At 44.9% G+C, this 24,356-nt stretch overlaps 1 protein-coding gene across 14 annotated transcripts in view; it reads left to right on the top strand.

Moving 5' to 3' along the window:
* Positions 1-24,356, top strand: part of Vwa3b (von Willebrand factor A domain containing 3B) — a 169,130-nt gene that overhangs the window by 85,333 nt on the left and 59,441 nt on the right. For 13 of the 14 annotated variants that reach the window (XR_010054626.1, XR_010054627.1, XR_594349.4 and 10 more), the window contains 4 exons: positions 2,016-2,154; positions 3,390-3,521; positions 10,735-10,833; positions 16,451-16,627. Coding sequence is in view for 5 of the 14 variants with exons in the window: in XM_039084535.2 (XP_038940463.1) it covers positions 2,016-2,154; positions 3,390-3,521; positions 10,735-10,833; positions 16,451-16,627 (547 nt within the window). In the remaining 9 variants the exon portion in view is untranslated. Of the gene's footprint in view, positions 1-2,015; positions 2,155-3,389; positions 3,522-4,954; positions 5,110-10,734; positions 10,834-16,450; positions 16,628-24,356 lie in introns of those variants that run through there. The other variant, XR_005489107.2, reaches the window with a different exon arrangement.

The raw sequence follows: 24,356 nt of genomic DNA on the forward strand, positions 1-24,356 counted from the left end.
TATTTATTATCATTTGTATTTATACTTGAGAATTTCATACATATATGTAATAAAATAGAATTATACCTAACCCTCATTTCCACCCTCCAACCCACCTATAACCCCTAACATGTCCTAAGTTTATGTCTTCTTTCATTTTTTTAAAAATAAGTACAAGTCCAGTTAGCACTGATGTATGTGAATGGGTATGGGGCCCTCCCTGGGAGCATGAGGAACCCATCAGTGAGTTCACACTCCCAAAACTATGACTCCCTCACCCCACCCCACCCCCACCCCAGGCAGCTACCAGCTGCCCATAGTTCCTCAGTAAGGGCCGGGCCTGAAGAGCAGATCCCCATCTATGCTGTGTTTTGACTGACTTGGCATTGTGCAGGTCCTGCACAGGTAACCACAGCTATTTGAGTCTGTGAGTGCCACACCCAGCACCTCACGAGGCTCTTCCCCATTCTGTCTTCCGTTTCTCTCTGGTCCTGTTCCTGGACATGTGAAATGCATTTATAGTGACCACATAACACCCTTTGCTTTTCTGCTAATCCTAATATTAGAATTCATTGCTTTATTTCTGTCGACCAGATTTCCTACTAAACATGGATATTTTCCTGCTTCCTGGCACTGCCTGTGACTTATTTTCAATTTTTCTCACTCTCTCTCTCTCTCTCTTTTTTTTTCTGGAGTCTAGGCATCTTGAATTTTACAATGTTGGATGCTAGACTCTATCTTTAAGTGTTCTGTGATGGTGTGAAGTTGCTTAGAGCCTATTTGAGTCTAAGTAGTAGTTTTAAGTCATGTGAGTGTATGAACACAGTGGTCTTCGTCCTAGAGCTGATTTGGTTCTGCTGGTGAGGTAACTCCCCTGTGAGGATTCCACTGGACACTTTGCTCTGACTGCTGGGAAAATGAACTACTAGTGTTAGGTGTGTGAACTCCAGTGAGCTCTCTTTGTATGATTTTTCTCCTTGGCTTTTGCAATTTCTTCACAAGCACACCCTGATCACCATTCAGTCCACAATTCCAAGCACACACTGCAGATATGTACAGTGTGTGGAATATGGTTGTCCTAGCACTGGCTGCACCCATCTCCTCTCCGGTGTCTCTACTTTTCTATGCAGTAACTGTGCCATTTGCTATTTTGCCCTTCCAATTCCAGTTGCCTAAGACTTGCTAAGCTCCATTGAGTAAGGCCTTTTCTCCATCTTCTTTCCCCATCCCCCACTGCAAGTTTTTCCCTGAAGCTGTGAGTCTCAGTGCATCCTGGGACAAGCGCCTGGGCAGCGGCCACAGCAGCCCAGCGCACCCAGACACCTTGCTTGTTTCTGGACCCTGAGGTTACTCAGTCCCGTTTGCAGACTCCACAGGCCTCAGGAGTGCCTTCACCAGCGCCATTGCACTGATGTCTGCTGTCAGAGCTTACAGCCTTTGCATAGTAGACAGCGAGAAGTAATTTGCTTATAGCTTTCTTTGCATGTGCTTTTCCGTTGTATTGATTTTCTTAGTTTTGTTCCACTTGAATTGATGATGGGAAGTGGAGAGGCCTGATAAGAGAGCCAGTCTAAATGGGAAGTTTTCTTTTTTAAAAAAGATTCATTTTCATCAGTGTATGTGCCTGTGTGTGTGTGTGTGTGTGTGTGTGTGTGTGTGTGTGCGTGCGCATGCATGAGTGGGCTTGTGAGCACTGGCACATGCAAGTGCTGTCTGAAGCTAGAAGACAGCGTTCGGTGTCCTTGAGCTGGAGTTATGCGTGGTTGTGAGCTGACTAATGTATATAGGTGCTGGGAGCTGGATGTGAATCCTCTGCCAGAGCTATAAGCCTTCTTAACTGCCAAGCCATTTCTCCAGTCTCAAATGTAGGTTTTTCTGCAGAAAAGAAAAAAAAACTGAAAGTAAATCTTCCATTCATCAAAGATCTGATATAAACAATGTTGCAGATCTCTGGGCTCTGTAACTGTAGCCCTGTGTTCTGATGAAGAGCTTGTTGCCCCCAGTTTCTATTTACTTTGTCACCTTTTCTTGTCTAGGATTAAGTGGCTACAGAATGGGAGTCACGCCCTCTTTGGCAAAGCCCAGGGAGAGCGCATCTACGTCCTCATTGATACATCTTGCTCAATGAAGAGCAGACTGAACCTGGTCAAGGATAAGATCATTCGGTTCATACAGGTGAGGGGGGACTGTCAGGCTCTTGTACTTGGGCTGGTGTGTCATAAATGCATCCCCAATAGTCATTGTCTGTAGTAGCTCTGAGCAGTGGACAGGGCCACACTGCATGATAGGGTCCCTGAGGAAGTCAGTCCAGAAGTGCTCCCCTTTGCCATCCTAGAACTCTGAGTGCTCCCTGGGAACCAGATTTGTCCTCTGCTGGATTCTTTATGTCACCGTCACCCCCAGATTACTTAAGTGTGTGTCTATACTTTCTGCCTGGAGTTGTCACTAACATACGATAACCAACAGAAACCACCATTGCTTCCCAAATGTTTACTATCTCGAGATCTTAGATATCCTATGTCCGTCAGGGAAACTATGTGAACTGACCCTAGAATTGCAAGTGGGGAGGATACCTGCTAATGCTACCAAAATGTCTACCATGGTAGACTAGTGTGGGAGAAGTCTGAAAACGCCCTATGAGCATTGAGTTTCCTTACAGGATAGAAGTTGTCGAGAAACAGACTGCGTGACGAGAAAGGCGGTGTCCGTACATGAGCCGTTATTTGGCTACATGGATCCTATTCATCCAGTCTTATTAGTCAGCGTCTTAAAGTTTAGACAAGCATCTAGTTAGAGTCATAAATGAGCAGGCTCACGATGGCAGATCCCAGTTTCTGCCTCATTCACCTGGGCTGCCCCTCACTCGTTTGCTTGGAAGCAGCTTGCTCCCTGAGTCTAGTTCCCATTGATCTGTCGTGCTAAGAGTGGAGAATGTTTAAGAAATACAAAATACAGCCCTTAGCTAGTTTCCCCAGGAGAAATGTGGGCTGATAACCAGCAAGTGAATAGGCCTGTGCCAAATAATAGCCCCTCTCAAGATGTGGTCACAAAACAATATCATATTGAATTTTCTTTCTCTAAGCATTTAATGTGTTTATTCCGCACTGCATTAATTTCAGTAATAAAGTTAATTTAATGTCACAGTATGACATTGCTTACACATACATATGTAACCTATAAAGCTATCAATACATTCATATATAACATCAGTAGAGGCCAGACATCCAGACTGTGTGATTTGACTCGAATGCCTTTTACAGCAGAAACTTTTCTTTTCGATTGAACATAATTTTTAACTAGTTTCTAGAACTAAAAATGGATATCCGAGAGATTGCCTCAAACTGAAAGTTCTTTTCGGCTTGGTTTACATTTGAGTGGTTTTATGGTTAAATAATAATCATCTCTTACAGGAACAGCTAAAATACAAGAGTAAATTCAATTTCGTGACCTTTGACGGTCAGGCAATTGCTTGGCGGGAAAAACTCGCTGAAATCAATGAAGATAATTTGAAACAGGCTCTCTCGTGGATTAGAGACATTAAGGTAAATGTCTACTGGGGTAGACTAGTGCTGGAGAAGTCTAAATATGTCCTGTGTGTACTGAGTTTCCTCACAGATTAGAAATTGTCGAGAAATGCCTTGGGCGCCAAGAAAGGCAGTGTCTATACACGGACAGTTCTCTTGGCTACACGGATCCCATTCATCCATCCCAAAAATCAGTACCTTAAAGTTTATACAAGTATCTATTTATAGCCACCAACCCTTGGTATCCATGGGAGATTGATTCCAGGACCTCCCCCACATCCTGTAAGAGCCGCAGATGCTCAAATCCCTAACATAAAATGCTGCAAGATTTGCAGAGAGCCCACACAAAACCTCCCACGTGCCAAAAATCATCTCTGCACAATTCACAATACCTAGTGTACGTTACACTGTATCATTTAGGGAATAAAAACAAGGGGGAAGCCTGTATAGGTTTAAACAGATACAATGTTTATGTGTCTGTATTTATGTATGTCATATTAAATATGTGTAGATCTGTGCACATGAGTATAGGCACAGGTGTGCCACAGAGCTCCTGTGGAGACCAAAGAACAACCTTGTATGTTGGTTCTCGTCTTCACTCTTGTTTTGGACAAGGTTTCTTGGTTATTTTGCTGTCCATCCAGCAGGGTAGCTACCCTGTGAGCTTCTGGGAACTCCATCTTACCATAGGAGTGCTGGGATTACAGATACGCACGGCTGCACCCAGCTGTTATAAGTCCTGGGCATCTAACCTAAGGTGTTCATCATTTCCAATAGCAAGGGCTTTACCCAGTGAGCCATCTCCCCAGCCCTAGACGTGTGTGTGCACGTGTATATGTGCTTGTATCTTCTTTCCACAGTCGGTTGGACTTGTGGCTGTAAAAGCCTTGGACAAAGTGAGGTAGTTCTCTTTCCAAATCCGTCCTGGTCTCTGATTGCAGCTTCATGATGAAAACAGACTTCAACAGATAATATTTTGGTACTCAGGTACTCAGATCCGTCCCATTCTGACACTGTCCCATCAGTGTTTCAAAGGTCCAAAGGGACCACTGCAGCTGTTCCTAACAGTGAACTTTGTTCAGAAGCAATGGACTCACGGAGACAGACAATACGGCCTGGGCATTTAAGGCCGAGAGGAGAAGGGGGTGGTGGCAGAAGGGCACAGGAAGAGACATCATTTTTCAGGTCTGATATTTCTTCGAGATCCTGAAAGCTGTTGTTTCTTGTCACACAGGCTATTGGGAAGGATTTTTTTTTTCCCCTGAGTTTTCTCTCACCTTGAGCTTCTCTTAATTTTGAATGCACTCCAGAACCATGTTGCATTCCAGATATTTGAGACACCGAAAACTGAGACAAGGATGTTTAAAAAGTCGCTTAAAATAGCTCACTGCCAGAGTCGAGAGTCCTAGATTTGCCCTGCAGCCACACCAGACATTACCTGAGCTCCCTGAATCCTGACTGATCAAAGCAGGCCCAGGCTGACACTGGGATGCCCCAAGATCTTTTGGGATTTTTGCCTTTAAAATGAGAAAAGAAGGAACTGTATTGTACAAGAAGCAAATGTCTTTAAGGAACTGCCCACCTTATCCTGGGATGTAGTGTCAAGGTCAGACTCAACTGGTTACATTCCCCGTGTTACCAGTGTTCTCTTATTTACAAACTGTCAGTCATGGGAGCGACACTGTTAGCTGGTGGCTTGCTGCACAGCCTTACTGGGTGGAAATGTCGTGGGTTGTGCTTGATTCACGTTGGCGCTCACTTATTAACTGAAACGTAGGTTTCATTCAGAGCCCATCAGATTTCCTATCAAAACATTTCCAACTGCATTATTTCCTCAGTCTCCCCCAGCAAGAGGAAGCGTCTTGGTCTTCCCTGGATTTATGCCATGTTGACGATTTTGAAAAACACCAAAGGTATTTTCTAGAATGTTCTTCAGATTTTTGGAGTTTTTGTTGTTGTGGTTGTGGTGGTGGTGGTTGTTTTGTTTTCTGACACTGGGAATTGAATCAGGGCCTTGAACATGGCAGGTAAGGGTCCTCATTGGACTTCATTCTTAGCTCTTTGAATCTTTCAGGTTGAGCTTAGCATTGCTCAATTGCCCAGGCTGGCCTTGAACTTGCTATCTTCCTGTCTCAGGCTCTTCAGTAGCCGGGACTATGGGTGTGTGCCACCATGCCTAGCTTCTTCCAGGACAGTCCCTTGCTGGGTAGCCCAGGCTGGCTCCAAATCCAGCTTCCCATTAGCCTCCTAAGTGTTGAGGCTATAGCAGGAGTCACTGCGCCCAACCTACACTGAGCCACCCCGTCTTCCGGTTTGCTGTTGTCTTGAGTTCCCCTCACTCTGCTCTTGCGTCGTGTCCTTCTTCCCATTTGTTCCGAGTGGGCATCACTCTGCCTTGTGGAGGTTCTCCATTTAGTAGCACAGACGGCTTCTGGAGGTATTTCCCACTGTTCCGGCGTGAACTACTAATGGGCACAGATTTATGTGTTTTACTTTAGTTTCTATAATTCCTATTAAGTTTTAAATGTCTTGTTTCCTTTTTTTTTTGAGCCATGAATTGTTAAAAATCTGTTTTTTGATTTCCAAGTGTTGGGAGGTTTTCAAGTTGTCTTATTAATTTTGACTCTATGATGGCCGAAGGCATACTTGGCAAGACTTAACTTTTTTTCAATATTGTAAACTGTTTTTCATAAAAATTTAAAACATAGTAGAAATTATGGAAAATTAAGTAAAACTTAAATATATAGAATGTGGCTACCATGGTGCTGGATATTAAAGAAAATAACCATAATTGGACATTTCTCTATTTTTTTTCCTTTATCAACTCTATTACATCTTGCTTTGTGTTTTTAAAGACTCCATTGTTTGGCGCATATGTATTTAGAGTTTCGATGTTTGTAGATTGAGCCCAGTATTTAATGTCCTTTCTTGTCCTTAGTGCTTTCACTGCTCTGAAGTGTGTGGTGAGCCTGGCTTTGTGTGTAATACACGCACGTTCTGGCACCTAGGAGGCTGAGGCAGGAGGATAATGAGTTAGACGACTTCTTAGCTACCTAGCAAGACCTTGTTTCAAAAACAAAACCCAAACCCAAGCAAGAAACCAACAACGCCATCCACAAATCTTAAAGTGCGCTATGTGAGGTATTAGTCCTGCTTTAAAAGAATAAATCTGTAATGGATCACTTTCACCCAGTTACATCCAGTTTATCCATGCTACTACATTCAAAGCGACTTCTTGTAGGATTAAGCGGTCTGGTCATGACTGTTAGTGGCTCCCCGATCTCTGTCAAGTAATAGGTATTAGAGCCATGCGTGTGCATTGCTGACATCTGAAGCTCACATCTACAGTTTGGTTATTGGCTTACTGTGTATCCTTAGCTTCATCCTTTGCTATTGCTGTCTCTCAGGTCCTTTGGTCTCTTGTAGCCCTTCGGGTTACTTTCTACTGTAGTGCTCTGTAGGGTTTTCTAAAGCTTATCCTAGTGGCTTTCCTTATACAAAGTTGCCATTTATTACAGCTCCCCATACTGATGTATTCAAACAAGCTTTCAATTTACACCCTTTACACTCCATCCACCTTAAACATATTACTGAAGTGGCTTTCCTGTATGCAGTCAATAGATGCTATGAAATCTACCTCAACCGTATCACGTGACTGGAGAAATGTGGGGAGTTAAATGTAGCTTTCTGCAATGCCTTCCACACTCAGGGTTTGAGTTTCTACTAGTGCTGAGTTGTAAGCTGTCATTAATCACCCTTTGAAGATGAGACTCCCAGCCACAGTCACATGCTTTTCCATCAGCCCCGAAGTAGGTATTTTCACCAGATGACTTATGACTGCAGATTCATTTCTCTCATCGCTTGAAACACGATGGGCCACTTCCTTATGTCTCTGTGGTTTCAGATGAGAAGTGGCTGCCACCCAGATTGGAAATCCTTAATGGGCACTGCAATATGTTATTTTTCTTTCATTGTTCTTAGGGAGGGTGGTTTTGTTTTTGTTTTTTGTTTTTGTTGGGTTTTTTTTTTGCCTTTAACTTTCAGAAATTTACACACAATGTATCTAGCTATGGTTTTCATAGATTTTTAAACTATTTGGGTGTTTTATCAGTTTCTTGAATAGTCTTTATACTTTTCAGCAAATTTGGATTTAAAACAAGAGATTTATTTTCATTATCTTAAATTATGCATATGTCTATAAAGTACAGCTGTGCACACAAGTCCAGGTGCCCACGTGGGTCAGAGGCATCGCATCCCCTAGAGCTGTGAGACACGAGTGTGAGCTACCCAACTTGTGTATTGGGAAGTAAATTTGGGTCCTCTACAAAAAACAGTGTACATGTATAACCCCCAAGTCATATCTCCAGCCCCCAAGGGGTTTTTAAAAAGCCATTCTTCTTGAATATTTAAAAAAATTTTTACTCTCTCTTTCTGAAACTCTTACAGTACTAATATTCTATCTGCTTTATGTGTCAGAGATCTCAAAGCTGACAGCTTTTCTCAGATAAGTGATCTGTTTCTTGTTCTTTGTGCAAAGATTGGTTTTTCTTTATTGCATTCTGGGCAATCTGACTATTGTGTCAGGAGAGGCTTCTAGTTCAGCAGGCGGACACTGTCTTTAGGTTTAGCCTGCCCAAGCTGGCTTACATGTGTGAGCTTTCACTCTGGTAGCCACTCAGTTTTCAGAACCACCTCACCCTGCTGGGACTCCCATTCAGCTCCTGCTTGGTGCTGACACAGGGGTGGAAGGTATATCCCAGGGCTTCCTGTTCCCGGTGGGTGACCTTCTGGGTACATAAGAATAGACATTGCTAAGTCCGAGTCTCCTTGGGCCACAGGGTAAAAATGCAGGACCAATAGGTGCTTAGCCCAGGATATACCCAAATGTTTTTATTATCATCAGCTCTACCACTTTTTCAACATCCTGCTTCATGTGCAAGCTGCAGCAATAAAATTACTGGTCCAATCCTGAACAAGATAGGAAGCAGAAGGGGAGGGGGTGGGACATCATGTTCTATATTTCCTGCTCATCTACATGTCTTTAGTAGCTTTCCATGCCAGCTCCACAGTGAGCTATCCACTCAGCTAGAGTAGAAGAGCCAATGCCACACGCATCAGTGTAGCAGGGTCAGCACATTGCTTAAGGCAGTGTCTCCATGTCGCCAGCACTGCCATAGGAACCCCTCCCAAGACAGTTTTGCTAAGATGTGTCCTCGCCCTAGCATGCTGCAGGCAAAGTGGGTCTTGGGTACTTAAATATCCAAGGGTGGGCGAAGAAGAGGCACAGGGGAGAGGAGCTGTGTGGGAGGAGTCACAACTTCCCCACCTGGGCCTAGGTTTGAGCAGCTCTTATCAGAAAGGGATCTGAGCTGGATACCCGTCCACCAATTGGGCCACCAATCTCCACCTCCTCTTCCTGTTCTTAGAAGGGAGCAGAGCCTGTTCACCACATAGTAGTTGAAGCTCTGACTTTCCTCCAGCTCAGGTGTAAGTGAGTAGGGCTCAGGGAGCACACAACCTCAGAGTGACCTTCCTGGATTTGAATCAAGAGCCAGAGAGCCCAGAGGGTGGGTCTACCAACAAGAACCCTGACAGTGGTGGCATTCACAGACCGGTGAAGCCTCTTGGGTGGCAGTGGGCCGCTGGTCTATCTCGTGTCTGACAGCGCCTGGATTGGTGTGGCTAACCACAGCATCTGGTGTCCTGGTGGTGTTGCAGTGGGGCCCCCGCCAGGCAGGCTTGCAGCGGGACTGGGGCCTTTGCTGGTGTGAGGTCCGAAGCTCAGTTTCCTTGCCAGATGGCAGTGCTGGGAGCCCTCCAGATGCCCTCTGCGTACATCCCCTCGGGCTTGGATCAATCACAGTTGTTTCTTTTGCTTACAACTTCGGGTTGAATTGATACCCTGGGTCTGAGACAAGGAGGAAGGGTCCATCTTGCAGTCCCATGTATCTTACAGACAGACAGGGATTACATCTGGGTAAGGTTCATTTTTGTTTGCTAAAGTACATTCTAGCGAATCTGCATTTACCTGATTTCATTCCACTCCGTACTGACTCATGAGATTTTTCTAATTTATAATTGTTTGATGTGCTTGGTAACATTGTTAAAAAAAACCTATCATTATCTCCTCTTGACATGTATCTATTCTTTTTCAAAAAATATATATGTTTATAAGTAGATATATATACACACACAAAGATTAAATATATGTGTGTACATATACATACACACAAAGAATTATGGTTGGTGTTATGATTAATCTTTTATGTAAAAGAGGAAATAAGCCATAATTTATTCTCTTTGATTTTAATTTATACAGTTAGTTCTCAGTAGCTATGGGGAACTGGTCCGAGGATTCTTCTCCCCAACCCCCACAAATACCAAAGTCAACAGATGTTGCTCATATAAATGGAGCATGTTTGCATATGAACTATGCACCCCCTTCTGTTTGTTTTCAATCAATTTCAAGTTACTTATATCTAATACAATAAAAACACATCCATACTACAGTAGAATGAATACTTGCTATAACATATTATTTGGGGAATAATGAATTTTTCTGATATTCAGTATCTGTGTGGTTTTTTTTTTTTTTTTGTAGCATTTTTAACTTGGTTGATTGACATGGGACTTGTAGGCACAGGCTTCCAACTATGTTAGTTCATTTTTGTCATACTCAAAGCAGAACGTCAGGACCCCATGCACTCACATGAGACCCAGTAACACGCCTGAGCCTTCTAAGGTGTGGTTTCTACCGAAACCTTTGTAGACTGGATTTACTCTAGAAACATTCATGTGTTCATCATTAAAATGAGACTACGCTCCTGTTTGCCAAATTTGGGGTGGCGTGACTAAACCCTTAGTTGGAACAAACATGATCCCAGCCAGGAAGGATTCAGGCAGCTTGATTAAGCTCCTTCCTTAACTGAGTTAGCGGTTCACACAGAACCACACGGATGAAATTGCATTAAGACCCCTGTTGTCAAGACAGGAAATTCATAGCCTTGGCTTCCAGCAGACCTTGAACTGCCACCCTGGTGGCATATCTGAGACCTTGGTTTCTTGGGGGTTACTGGTCTTAAATCATTTTGTCAATGAAATTCTGTCTCTTCTTTCAGAAGTCCCTTCCCTTCCCTTTTTTTCTTTTTCTTTTTTTTAATTGAAGCTGAGACTTCATTTCACTTGCTTATGTGATCTCTCTGGACTCTCTCTTTTCCTCCCACGCCCACAGGTTGGGAGTTCCACAAATACCCTGAATGCCCTGAAAATCGCTTTTGCAGATGAAGAAACACAAGTGATCTACCTTTTGACAGACGGGAGACCTGACCAGGTACTCACTCAAACTGGACTGCTGTGGTCGGAGGTCAGCCGGGGTGGGCGCCGAGCTCTTCACAGGCAGACAAGCTAATCTTGTTCATTTGGACCTATCATCCCACACATACTGGGAAGCTGAGGCAGGGGAATGACAAGCTCCACGGGTGCTGGTTATAGAACAAGTTCAAGGCCAGCATAAGAAACTTAGCAAGACACTGTCTCAAATTTTTGAGACTTAAAAAGGAGCTTAAGGCTATAGACCAGGGGTTGAGTGCTTGCCTAGGCACTGGGGGGGGCGGATCTGGGTTCAATATCCAGGGCTTACCCCAACCCCCAGAGATATGTAGAGATATGTCCCTGGAATAGGGACCTAGAACTGAAGTATGAAGAGACACCAAGGAACCCTGTTGTCCCCTATAACTGTGAGAAACACTTATGGGCATCGTGGTGGCAGTGGATATTTTGTACATAATGTGACCCACATTCACTGGCCTGGAGACCATGCCCAGGGAAGGAGATGCCTGCCTGCCTGCCTTGCACATGGTTCTGTTTTATTACATGCCAGGAACACGGAGATCGCTTTCAGCTTCTTTCCTTTGAGGGCCCAATTCAAACATGTCTCTGGGCAACATCCTGGGTTCCACCCCCAATTTTAGCTTCGCCCTCACTTTAAACAAAAGCGTTCCTTTCAACTGAAACATTCTTGGTTTTGTTTAGCCCGCCTGGAAAATATTTCAGAAGCGTCTGTTCTGTTTCTTTCAAGCTTGTGAATGAAAGACGAGTACTCCGGGCATTAAGTAAATATGAGGATTTTCCAGGCCAGCACAATGTAAATCGACTGCTAAAGTGAATTAGTATCAACACGTACCCAGCCTTGGAAGATGTTTATATGCGCAGGCTGCCTGTTCTAAAATACCCCGTGTCAAATGGCTCAAGGATTAAATATCGAAGCCACTGGGTTTTACCACCGCAGTAGATTTACGGCAGAGAAACGGTGCTTCGGTGAAATTTAATTTGGAATGCTGTTTCTGTCAAAACTTCACTGTGCTTCCTACTCAGAAACAGTCTGTGACTCTTGTGTATCCCAGGTGGTGCCAAGGTTTGAGGCTGAGAAAGAGATCCTTGCCTTAGGGAACGCGCTAGATGTATACAGTTCCTTTTGACACAGTCCAGGGGGTTGAGGCTGTCTGCTCTATGTCTAGCAGCACGAGGAATGGATTTAGCTATACAAGGGTTTTTCTAGTGGAGAGGGGCATGTGTCTGGAAAGGAGCGAAAGAACTTTTTGAATGGAGGAGACCCAATTGTCCTGGGTGGTGGGTGCAGAAGGGTGGGCGTTTGGGGAGCAGGAGAAAAACCACCAGGGTATGGAGGGAATGCATAGTGTGAGGCAAGGATGTCCAGGCTGTCGTACAGGTTAGAAGGGTGGGTGTCACTACCATGGGGACCTCATAGAAACAGAACTTATCATTCCTCCCTAGTTTGGAAACATGCCCTGATAATGTCAGAGACAAGCCAGCTGTGCCAAAGCCTCTGAGGAGACTTGACGAGGGCCTGCAAGCATGTCAGCAGGAAGACCGGGGAGGAAGGGACCGGCTTGAGAGCTTGGGAGCGGTTGGCAGGGGAGTGGTGAAGGCAGAAAAGAGTTAACCACATTGTGGTTCATTATGACATTAGGAACTTAACTGCAATTCCAATTAAGAGCAAACAGGTTTGGGGTGCCGGGGAGCACACAGATGTTCAGAAGCCCCAAGAAACATGAGGACGAGGGTCTAATCATGTTCTTCCAAGGATCTAGAATCTCACATACATACATTCAAAATGCATTCATGTAGTTTTCTGAAGACCGGTAACTGTCCCAAGAGACTGTGTGTGTGTGGCTCATTAAAGAGGATGCACTGAGGAGGGAGGGGACAGCTGGGGTCTGAAGAATGACAGTTATCCCAAAACGTAACCTATAAATGCTTAAAAGGGCTGAGCGTTCCTGTCCACGTTTTCACGCATGGGTCTCTGTATTTTGCGCTGCCTCGAAGATTCTGCCAACAAAGCAAGTGGATATCAGATATTGTGTTCTGTGTAAAACATATCAAGAGGTCCTTCTCCATTGTGTTAGTATGAGAACAAGCTCTAGCCAGCTCATGGCTGGGGAGCCCCGAGATCTTGGGTCATTCTTCCTGTGGCTTTAGCTGGAGGGAGGGGCTCTTGGGGTGGGGACAGCCCAGATTAGTTTGTCAGTTTTCACCAGCTCTGAGGAAGCTCACCATGTGTGAGCTCGCCCGTGCGATTCAAGATGCTCAACAGTGGTTTCTGCCCGGACAAACAAGTGGAAGATCTAGATCCAGGGACATCCACTTACTGCTTGCATACTGGGTCAGCCCAGCATTAGAAAATGTCGCACATCTTTATAAAAGTCATCACTCTGTAAGAACTTCAGAAACGTCGATCTTCATTAAGATGCAAAGAATCCCATTACACAGGTGTCCTCTGGTGGGCAGGGGCGAAGTCTGGCCCGCCTTTGGCTCAGGTCATTTTAGAACTCTTTCAAGGTCAAGGTCTTTACAAATGGATGTGGTGAATACTTTTGCATCCTTCTAAGATGAAATTAATAGATGAAGCCTGACCCTGGCCCTGTGAGGTCTGGAGGACCAGGAAGTCACAGTGAAGAAGCCTATCCAGGTAGATCTTAAGGAAGCAAGGAAATCAGTTTCCCACCTTCCCGTGACTCTGGATTGATGGTGGAGTGTTATCTCATCTTAGGGACTGAAAAGAGCTGCCACAGGAGAGAGTAACTGGGCTGAGGAAAGCTTGGTGTCCCACAGGAGTGCCAGAGGCTATAGCTTCCCCATGCCATAGCCCAATAGAACCTGTTGGGTAAGCATTTGTGAAAAATAAGAGCGAACCAGGCTGCTGTGAAGAGATGATGTTGCCCTTCTGAGCCTTCCCCTCTAGTGCTCTGAGGGTGTAAACCAGCTTCTATCTTCAGTAGACAGACGATGAATGGCTACGCCATTACGCAGAGCTTGCTCTCCACTCCACGCACACCATTCTCCTTCCCACTCTCTAATGCCACAGGGGGTGCTGGAATACCATGCTAGTTTAACACTGTGGGTCCTGGGGCTGGGAGCTGGTGGTGGGCTTACAAAGTTGCTTCTATTGTGCCCTCCTCTCTAGTCGAATAGAGCACCAGGAGTAACTTAGAGATAGAAACCTGGCTTAGAGACTGACCCAATCCTGTCTGTCAGAGTATCCTTGGGCGAATGCCCTTTAACTAGAGTTTCCTCGTCTGTAGCTTAAGGCTAGTTGTCCTCCTCCCTCATAGGGTTGTTCTGAGGGAATAAATGATATTTCCATCACTGAACTCTGCAGTGCTGGCTTTCAGAGAAGCTCTTAGTGGAGAGACAGTCAACAAGCAAATAAATGTATGATGCCATAGACAGGGTGTCCCAGCATGCAGTTGGGGCGAGAACACTGTCATTCCCTTCCTATCCCAAATATCTCAGCCATGAGCCTGTAGAAGAACAGTGCCTTGCTGTGCTGAGAGCAGAGCTGAAACAGGCAGGTATGGAGCGCTTCTCTTAGGCCTCAGAGTTGACAAGAGAAGCAGGATCAGCTTGCCAACTGATCCAATCATTGTATGGCTAGCGAACCGGCTGACAGTCCGGTGCAGACTAGAGTTAGTAAGACCGAGGATACGTTTGGATGACAGCATCCACAAGCTCAGTCTCTCAGGACCATTTAAACAGCAGCCCCCCACCCCCCCAGGGAAGGCCAGCCAGCTGTGAGCAGAGTCCCTCTCATTCACGACCCTTTCCCCAGAGCTTCAGGAAAATCAGACGAGGCAAGGTTAAAGGGATGGAACTGTCGGAAGGAGCCAGCAAGCTGGATGATCAAAGGGGAACTCCTCACATTGAGAACACAGGGGAGGCCCTGGGACAGTTGGTGACAGTTTCAGAAGGCACTGGCTAGGCTGTTATTGGAGAAGAAGATGGCAGAGGAGGTCCTCCCTGGAAGGTCAAGAATGGTACTGTGACTTGCCCCTCACAGAGGGGCGATCTTCTTCACACACCAGGGAGCAAAGCACCCGGTGCGTCTCTAGGACTGAAGTGTGCACGTACCCCGTGTCACCACCAGAGAGCTTGGTGACGCTGGCAAACCTAACCGTTCAGACCAGTTTTTCCACCTTTAAGTGGAGGCGTTAGGTATGCTGTCACTTGGAGGGGATAGCTGGGGATATAGAGGGGAATAGAGGGGAAATGCTGGGTGATAAAGAACCACATTTGCAGGAGTAGGAAATCCAGCCATGACTGTTCTGGTTATGTAACCATGTGTTCCAAAGGTGGGCTTCCTCTTGTCTTCAATGTGTTTCCCTTCCTCGTGTTCACAGCATGGCTGCTACTGCTCCAGGGGAAAAAAGATCCATTTTGCAAGAATGGAGAAGGACATTAGACTCCTTTGCCTTTTTTTTTTTTTTTAATTGAGAAAGGAAATTGCTTCTGAGATTTTCTAGGTCTAGGTCTCATTAGTCAAAACTGGGTGTTTGGCCACTCCTAACTGTGAAAGGCAAATTTAAATTGTACTGTGTTATCATTGGTGATTTTTGTCCTCTGTCTTCTTAAAGCTGATATCAATGCCATGAAAAGGAAACCAGTGTCTTTACGTTAAAAAGGACTCGAGGAATGGATAGGCCGCCATCATTCCTTCCCAAACTACCTCCCGAGATGCTCGAAAGGCTGAACTGATGGTTCTGAGGAGTAGCCAGGAATTTAGGCTGTCTTAGCCAGTGTTCTGTTGCTATAAAAGAGACAACATGATCACAGCAACTTTTATAAAACAAAGTATTTAGTTCGATCTTCTATAAGGTTTAGTCCATCATCGTCATAGCATGGAGCATGGTGGCACACAGGCAGACACAGTACTGGAGAGATAGCTTGGAGTATTACATCCACTTCCTCAGGCATCAGGGAGAGCGACACTGGGCATGGCTTGAGTGTCTGAAACCTCAAGCCCACCCCCAAGTGACACGCTTCTACCAGTGAGACCGCATGGTATTCTCTGGGATCCTTTCAAACAGTGTCACTCCCTATGATCCTCAAGAGGCCATTTTCATTCAAAGTATCACACAGGCCCTAAAGGAAATACCCAGTGCTCGGAAGAACCGTTAACGTCTCCCTCTATCTCTCAGAAGCAAATTGCCTACAACATGGCAAAAGCTGAAAATATTCTTTTCATAAAGACATTTGGAAGGCAAATTGGGAAGCCAGGCACCCACGACGTGGGACCCCCTGTGGCCAGGATGACCTACCTATGGGTCTCCGATACCAGCCCAACTAGCATGGTCTCTACATTGAGGTACATTTAAAGTTGAGGTGATTCTGCTTTGACAAATCTTTTTCCTACCATAATGTGGGACTTCACTGGGACAAGACCATGGCCTTTGAGACTCCATGCTCCTTGGTAGCAGTTTGCCTATTGATTTGAACTCAACACACTGACAAAAAGTCACTTACTGTGTGAGCAATTCCTATCTCAGAATTTGACCAACTGCGGAAAATACTAAGAATTTTTATACTATACCATTTGTCTTTCTCTTTTCCTCTTTCCCATCCTCCCTCCCCACCCCCCTTTACCTTTTCAGCCACCAGAAATGGTGATGGATCACGTCAAACTCTTTCAGAACATCCCCATCTGTGCCATCTCCTTCAGTTACTACGACGAGGTTGCTAATGAGTTCTTGAAGCAGCTCGCTGCTTTGACTGGAGGCGAGTTCCGTGCTTATAACTTTGGCTGCAAGGATTCCATTCAGGATATTCAGGTGGGAACTCGGTACACTGAGCAAATGGTTCTTTCATTCACTCATTCATTCATTCATTCACTCATTCATTCACTCATTCATTCATTCACTCATTCATTCATTCATTCACTCATTCATTCATTCACTCACTCATTCATTCATTCACTCATTCATTCATTCATTCATTCATTCATTCACTCATTCAAATATCACAAGTCTCAAAGATCAGCTCCTGAGCTGGGAGAACTGCAGCCATACACAAAACTAAACCACGCAGTTGGTACAGTAATGATGCCCCTCCTGTGTTGGTCCAAATGTGGCCTGAGGGTCTCAAGACTTGTGACAATGTGAGCTTCGATCAAGGTCACAGGGACAAGCCAAGAACTCTTATAGCTACAGTGGCCCAAGGATCTGAGTAAATTTTGTTTTTTCCCTCTCCCTCCTCTTCTTCTGTTACTGCTTTTGTGTTTGCCTCCATGTATGTCTGTGCGCCACGTGCATGCCTGGTGCCTATGGAGGCCAGAAGAAGGCTTCAAATGCCCTGGAGTTACAGATGGTTGGCACCATAGGCTGCTAAGAATAGAACCTGGGTCCTTTGCAAGAGCAGCCAGCACTCTTAACCACTGGGCCATTTCTCCAGACCACACATAGAAAGGCTTTTAACTCCTGCTGCATAAACACCTGTATGGGAAACCTGCAAGAAATTGCAGATACTAAGTTGCTCCCTCTTAACTTCTCAGGGAATGCAACTACGTAACCATCTGATAAAGCCATTCACACTGATGGGGGGTGGGGGGGGGGTAATGGAAACTCTTCCCTAATCCTGCGATACTGACCTGAGGATGTGTACTCAATGTTTGCCGGGCTTTTAAGAATCCCGCTTGAGGTTCAGGTAAGACATCTATATAGTTTAAAGCCGTTCATTTTGTTTGTTTGTTTGTTTGTTTTGTTTTGTTTTGTGTTTTCCGGTTCAGTCTCTCAGCTAGTGTCCAATAGCCCGAATTCTCCATCTTTCCTGTCTCTCCACGTGGTTCTCATAGCCAGACTCCAGCTCTGCTGTACCTCCTTTCAGTCTCCTCCCGCTTCTCTCTGCATCTCTGCCTGCCTAGAAGTTCTGCAGCACTTCCGGTCCCTGCTCCAGCCCTCAGCTCTTTATTGGGATAAAACGTTCCTTACTCAGCTAGTAGGCTGGGGAAGGTCACCTTCCCCTAGGGCAGCTTGGCTTTCTTTTAAAGGCTGGTGAGGAAGGGAATATTACATATTCCCATTACCAGGCTTCAAATAACAATTGAAAACACAAGGACACACTTTCACAGGCAGAAAATGCAACATCTGTGGGTCACCCCACTGTGAATGTGTGTAGAAGACCATCTTCTACAGGAAGCTAAGCTTGCTGTTCATTTCTCTTCTTGTACACCCAAGAAGAGACTTTCAACTGGGTCAGGGGTTTATCAGGACAGACCAGAGACCTGAACAACTCTGGGACTGAGGTGAGACTACCCTCCTAGAACTGACCTAGACAAAAGAATCATAGGGGACTGTGCTCCGAGATCACCCAAGGCTGGGGGATGGGAAACCTCATCCTTGTTTGGGTCATTCAAAAGAACAGGCACTGCCCCTTTGGATATTTTGTGGACTGCACTGAGGGTCATGCTTTTGGAGTAGAAATCTTTAAGACCAGACATGAAAGGACAAAAGTAACTTCAGTGCACACATCGTAGAACAAATAACATTAGGGAAACAAAAACATCTGCAGCCTGGCATCTGATCAAATGTTACCAGGCCTGCAGAATAGCAGGAAAATGGCTATCCATGACAAAAGGGGGAAAGCACTGTAACTGATGTTAAGGGGTGTGTGTGTGTGTATGTGTGTGTGTGTAAGTGTGTGAGAGTATATATGTGGCTTTATGTGTGTATGTGTGAGTATATGTGTACTGTGTGTGCAACTATGTGTGAGTGTATATGTGTCTGAGTGTGGGACTGTGTGTGCATGTGTGTGGGAATCTGAGTGTGTATGTTAGTGTGTATATGTAGTTGAGTGTGTGAGTGTATATGTGTAGATATGTGTGCATGTGTGTGAGTATATATATGTGTGAGTGTATATGTGCATGTGTGGGAATGTGTATGCATGTTTGTAGGAATATGTGTATGTCAGTGTGTGTGACTATATTTGAGTGTGTGTGAATGTGCATGTGTGTGTGAATATGAATTGTATATGTTAATTGTATGTACTTGAGTGTATATGTATGTATGTGTGTATATGTGTGTGTGTGTGTGTGTGTGTGTGTGTGTGTGTGTGTGTGTGTAGCTGTGCTAATGAAGACAGCATGGCCTTGGTGGGGGAAGAGCTGCATACACTGTGGAACAGTTGCAGGAAGAACCCATGCACAGCACCCCTGCCAGCTTTTAGACAGAGGTTCAAAGCAGTTCAGAGGGAAAGAGCACCTTTTCAACAAATAGTTGGGACAACGGCCCATCCACAGGCAAAACGATGAGCCCAGCCTAGGTGCTGATATTCACCCACACACAGAGCATGCACTTGCAAGGTAAATCACGGGCTCCAATATAAAACTGTAAGCTAGAAGAGTTCTAGAAAGTAGCTAGGCCTTTGGCACAGGCCTGTGATCACAGCTACTCAGAGGCTGAATCAAGGGGACCAGAAGTTCCAGATTTGCCTGGGTTGTGTTTGATCCAAGGCCGATATGCTGGCTGGTTTTTTATGCCAACCCAACACCATCCAGAGTCATCCGGGAAGAAGAGACCTTAATTGAGGGGTTGCCTCTATCAGATCGGTCTGCGAGCATTTTCCTGATTAATGATTAGCGTGGGCGGGCAGAGCTCAGTGTGGGCAGTGCCATCCCTGAGTGGGTGGTCTGGGAGGTAGAGGACAGCAGACCAATAAGCAGCGCTCCTCCATAACCCCTGCTTCAGTTCCTGCCTCCAGGTTCCTATTGAGTTTCTGCCCTGACTCCTCTCAACGAAGGACAGTAATGAAGATGAAATATGATGAAATAAACTATGGCTTATATCATATGCTTTCTAATATATTATCCCTACAACAGAAAGCAAACTAGAATAGGCGGCCTGGGGACTTTAATGAGACCCTGTCCTAAATGTAAAGGGCGCCTGGGGATATTTGGTAGGTGGTAGAGCCCTCACCAGGTGTGTATCCCAGGGTTCAAACCTGAGGGCCATAAAACCAAAAAGTGTCCATCTTAGAAAACCTGTGAAACACATGTAGACATTCCACTGAAGAGGTCAGACAGATGTGCTAGCAAAGAGGATGCCAGGAGGCCGAATCCCACCAGGTCATGCTGGGAGACTGGATCCCACCAGCACATGCCTGGAGGCCAGATCCCACCAGCCTCTGAGGAACACTAACTAAACTATAGTACTGCCACTCCATGTCTGTCAGACATGCTGGTGGGTTGAGAAGAAACAGGGTCACAAACACACTGTTGGCTGGAGGATAAATACAGTCAGAAGGCAGTCTGGCAGTTTCCATAAAAGCCAAATATTTAATTACTATATGACCTGGTCCTTGGTCTAGTGGGCATGCCTTTCAGAGAATAAAAGCTTGGATTCGTACAAAGCATAGGGATGCCTACATCTATCAGAGGAATCGAGTTCATGGTTAAATGGCTTCCCTAGAGATCACCCCAGCCCCACATGACTTCACTGCTGAATTGTAACGAGAAGAGATACCAGTTCAGACGTGAGGATCTGGGTTTGACCCTCTGAGATGGAAAGGAAGGTGATCTTTGTGGATAGGTTCTTCTAGAACTCAGAGGAAGGAGTACTTTCCCATCTAAGAGGGCTGATATTCCTTAGCTACAAGTATGCAAAAGTTGAAAACAAAACTTAACAAACAAAAGCCAGTACATGAAACAGCTAACACACCCTGCCATGTTGGATTTTAGTGCAGAGATGCAATGCTAGCTTAACACTTAAAAACCAGCACACGACACCACATCAGTACACTTAGTTTTAATATTTTTTGTTTGGTTTTATGTGTATGAACATTTTGCCTGCATGTGTGTCTGTGGACCACTTGCATGCCCGGTACCCTTAGAGGACCGAAGAGGGCACTGGATCCCCTGGAACCGGATCACAGAGGTTTGCCCCTTTGGCAAAGCAGCCAATGCTCTCAACTGCTGAGCCCTCTCCTGTCCGATACTGTCATTTGTATTTATTCTTTGAAGATTTCAAGCATGCACACCCCCACACCCCCCTACTATTTCCTTTGGGCTCACCAGCCCATCTCCCTGATGACTTCCTACAATCATTAGCTTCCGGAGCCCAATCCATACTGACCCTGTGTGAATGTGTATGGGGCCATCTACTGGGTCACAAGGTTAACCACCTCTGCTTACCACAGACAAGATAAAAGGTAAGGCTGGAGAGGAGGCTCAGTGATTAAGAGTGCTTGCTCCTCCTCCAGAGACCCCAAGTTCAGCTCCCACTCTCACGGCAGCTGACAGCCAGCTAACTCCAGTTTCAGGGGATCATGCACGCACACTCTTCTGGCCTCACACCGTACACGGATACACACACTGGTAAAACACTCGTATGTATAAAATCAAGTCCTTTGAAAAAACAACCATCTCAGTTTATACATGAAAACCTTTTGACCAACTTCAATACACATTTCTGTAATAATCGGATTCCTCAAATATCAGGCAATCTACAAGGATGCTGCCCTGGCCGCCCTGGTCCCTCCTCCCAAGACCCCAGTCAGCACATCAGAGCGTAAGGAATGAAAGGCACCGAGTGGAAGGGAAGCTACCATTGTTTTCACTCAGCATCATCACCCAGGCAGAAAATCTCACTGAATACTCAAAGGGGCCACTGGACCCAGTCACTTACTTTACGCACATTATAAAGTCATAAAGGTAAATCTACGAAACCCAACTTTGTTTCTCCTTACTAGCATAGAATAGACATTGAAATGGACCTCACTGAAAATAACAGCAGAAATCACAACAATAATAGTAATAATGGCGACAATAGTAATAATGATGACATAGTAACAGTGACAATAGTAACAGTGACAATAATAGTAATAGTGATGACAATATAGTAATAGTGACGACAATAGTAATAGTGATGACAATAGTAATAGTGATGACAATAGTAATAATGACAATAGTAATAATGATGACAATAGTAATAGTAATAATGATGACAATAGTAATAGTAATAATGATGACAATAGTAATAACGATGACAATTGTGATAGTAATAATGATGACAGTAACAGTGATGACAATAGTAATAATGACGGCAATATTAATGATGACAGTAGTAGTAATAATAACTGCATAGGGATGCACCTATCAGAATACATGAAAGGCTTTCACACAGACCCGGGTGTAGCCCAGCTGAGAGGTGTGTTCTAAGTGTGCTAGAGGGCTTAGCAGTGTCAAGCTGTACACCCCCTTCCAGTGGATCTGTCGACTCCATTCAATCCCAGTCAAAATCCCAGCAAGATGGGGCTTGGGTGATGGGGCAGTGGGTCAGAGTCCATGTTCTGCAACCACAAGGACCTGAGTTCACCCACGTAAAAAGTTAGGCACGGCCACAGGTGCCTGAGACTCCGGCATTATGGGACAGAGACATGTAGGCCCAGAGCATTTGCTGCCTGCCATCAGCATAACTGAGATTTGAAGTCTCCGATTCACTGAGAGCCCATGTGCGAGGCAGAAGGAAGAACGGGTAGAAGATACCCCATATCAATGCCCCACTCTGAACTCTGTGTGCCTGCATGTACACATTCACAAGCATCACATGCACACACACATACACATGCAAACACACAATGTACATACAAGGTCATGCACATGCACACGCATACACACAGAGACACATACACGCATGTGCACACATACATGCCCACCAGCAAACTGTTCTTATGGAAAGGCAAAGGATTTACAATTACCGAAATACCTTTTCTGAAGAATAAGTTGGAAGACAGGATCTCCCTACGTAGCTCAGGCTGGCCCCAAACTGTTGGTTCTCTTACCTTGGCCTCCCAGGGGCTGAGGTTGCAGACTCATGCCATAATGCCTACCTGAAAAAACATATATGGGGCTGGAGAGATGGCTCAGCGGTTAAGAGCACTGACCGCTTCCAGAGGTCCTTAGTTCAAATCCCAGCAACCACATGGTGGCTCTCAACCATCTGTAATGGGATCCGATGCCCTCTTCTGGTGTACATGAAGACAGAGTACTTATGCACATAAAATAAATATTTTTTAAAAAAGAAAATAGGGGCTGGGGATTTAGCTCAGTGGTACAGCGCTTACCTAGGAAGTGCAAGGCCCTGGGTTTGGTCCCCAGCTCCGAAAAAAAGAACCAAAAAATAAAAAAGAAAAAAGAAAATATATACGTTTTTTGGTAGGTTATAAAAATTATAACCCATAGACTAATACGTTGGTCATTTGGAATAAATCAATATTCAAAGCCTCTTTGCCGGAAAGACTGACACAATACTGAAGAGAAATCCTGTAGAGTGGGAGGGTAATGTTTTCAGATTCTGTGTCTACTAAATGACTTGTACCCCAAATATTAAAACATCTTCAAAACCCAGCAATGGGGAAACCTGAAATATGGGCAAACACTTTAAGCAGACATGTTATCAAAATCCCACCAGAGAAGATGCAGAGCCAGGAAGACCACGAGTTCAAGACTGACCTGGGATAGATAGCAAGACCCCATTTTAGGGAAAAATAAGGCATTCACAAAAGAACATGTGCTTTGTAAACAACACGCACGAAAGGATGCTTATTATGATTAGTGGCAAGAAATCCACATTAAAACCACAAGTAGACACCTTCGTGCAGGCGCTAGGCATCAGCCACCATCTGTGCTGTATATTTACAAGGATGTGGATGCTCTGGGGATCCTGCCTGCCTGGTGGGATTATAGACTGAACAACCATTTCAGGAAACAGCTTGGTAGCTCTTCACAGTGAGGTCACCATACACATGATCTAGGCGCCTGTTTGCCGAAAACAGCTGGACACACACACACACACACACACACACACACACACACACACACACACGTTCATAGTGTTCTCTGTATCAGCCCAAGCCTGGACACATCTCAGCTGCAAGTGAATGGATACATTTTTATATTTATTATACGGTAGAACATCACTTAACAAAATGAATGAACGGCGGATTCGCCCAATAATATGAATGAATTTCAAAATAATCATGAGTGAAGGGAGCCCCGGAGGATTCAGGCGTTCATTCTATGATTCTACTTGTAGAAAATTCAAACTAATTTGTAGGGACAGGACGTGCTGAGTAGTAGCTTGGTAATTAGGGAGAGGGTTTATAGGAAGGAGGCCAGAGTTACAAATCAGGGCGGGGGTTGGGGAGGCTTTTGTCATGATGACATCACGATTATGACTACATAAATTCCCTTTCTTATATGTGAATAATAAACCATACAGCTGGTTGGATGTGGGATAGTGAAAGAATCCTGAGAGATTTTTTTTTTTAGTAAGATTTATTTATTGTGTATACAGAGTTGTATGCTTGCAGGCCATAAGAGGGCATCAGATCTCATTACAGATGGTCGTGAGCTACCATGTGGTTGCTGGGAACTGAACTCGGGACCTCTGGAAGAGTGGCTAAGTGCTTTTAGCTGCTGAGCTTCACCGCCTGTGGCAGTAAGCCTTCTGTCCAAGGTTATCTGTGCCCTCATGGGAGCCAGTGACACAAATGCTTCTCATTTCTACA

This window comes from Rattus norvegicus, chromosome 9 (genome assembly GCF_036323735.1).
Source record: "Rattus norvegicus strain BN/NHsdMcwi chromosome 9, GRCr8, whole genome shotgun sequence".
In the NCBI taxonomy this organism is placed as follows: domain Eukaryota; kingdom Metazoa; phylum Chordata; class Mammalia; order Rodentia; family Muridae; genus Rattus; species Rattus norvegicus.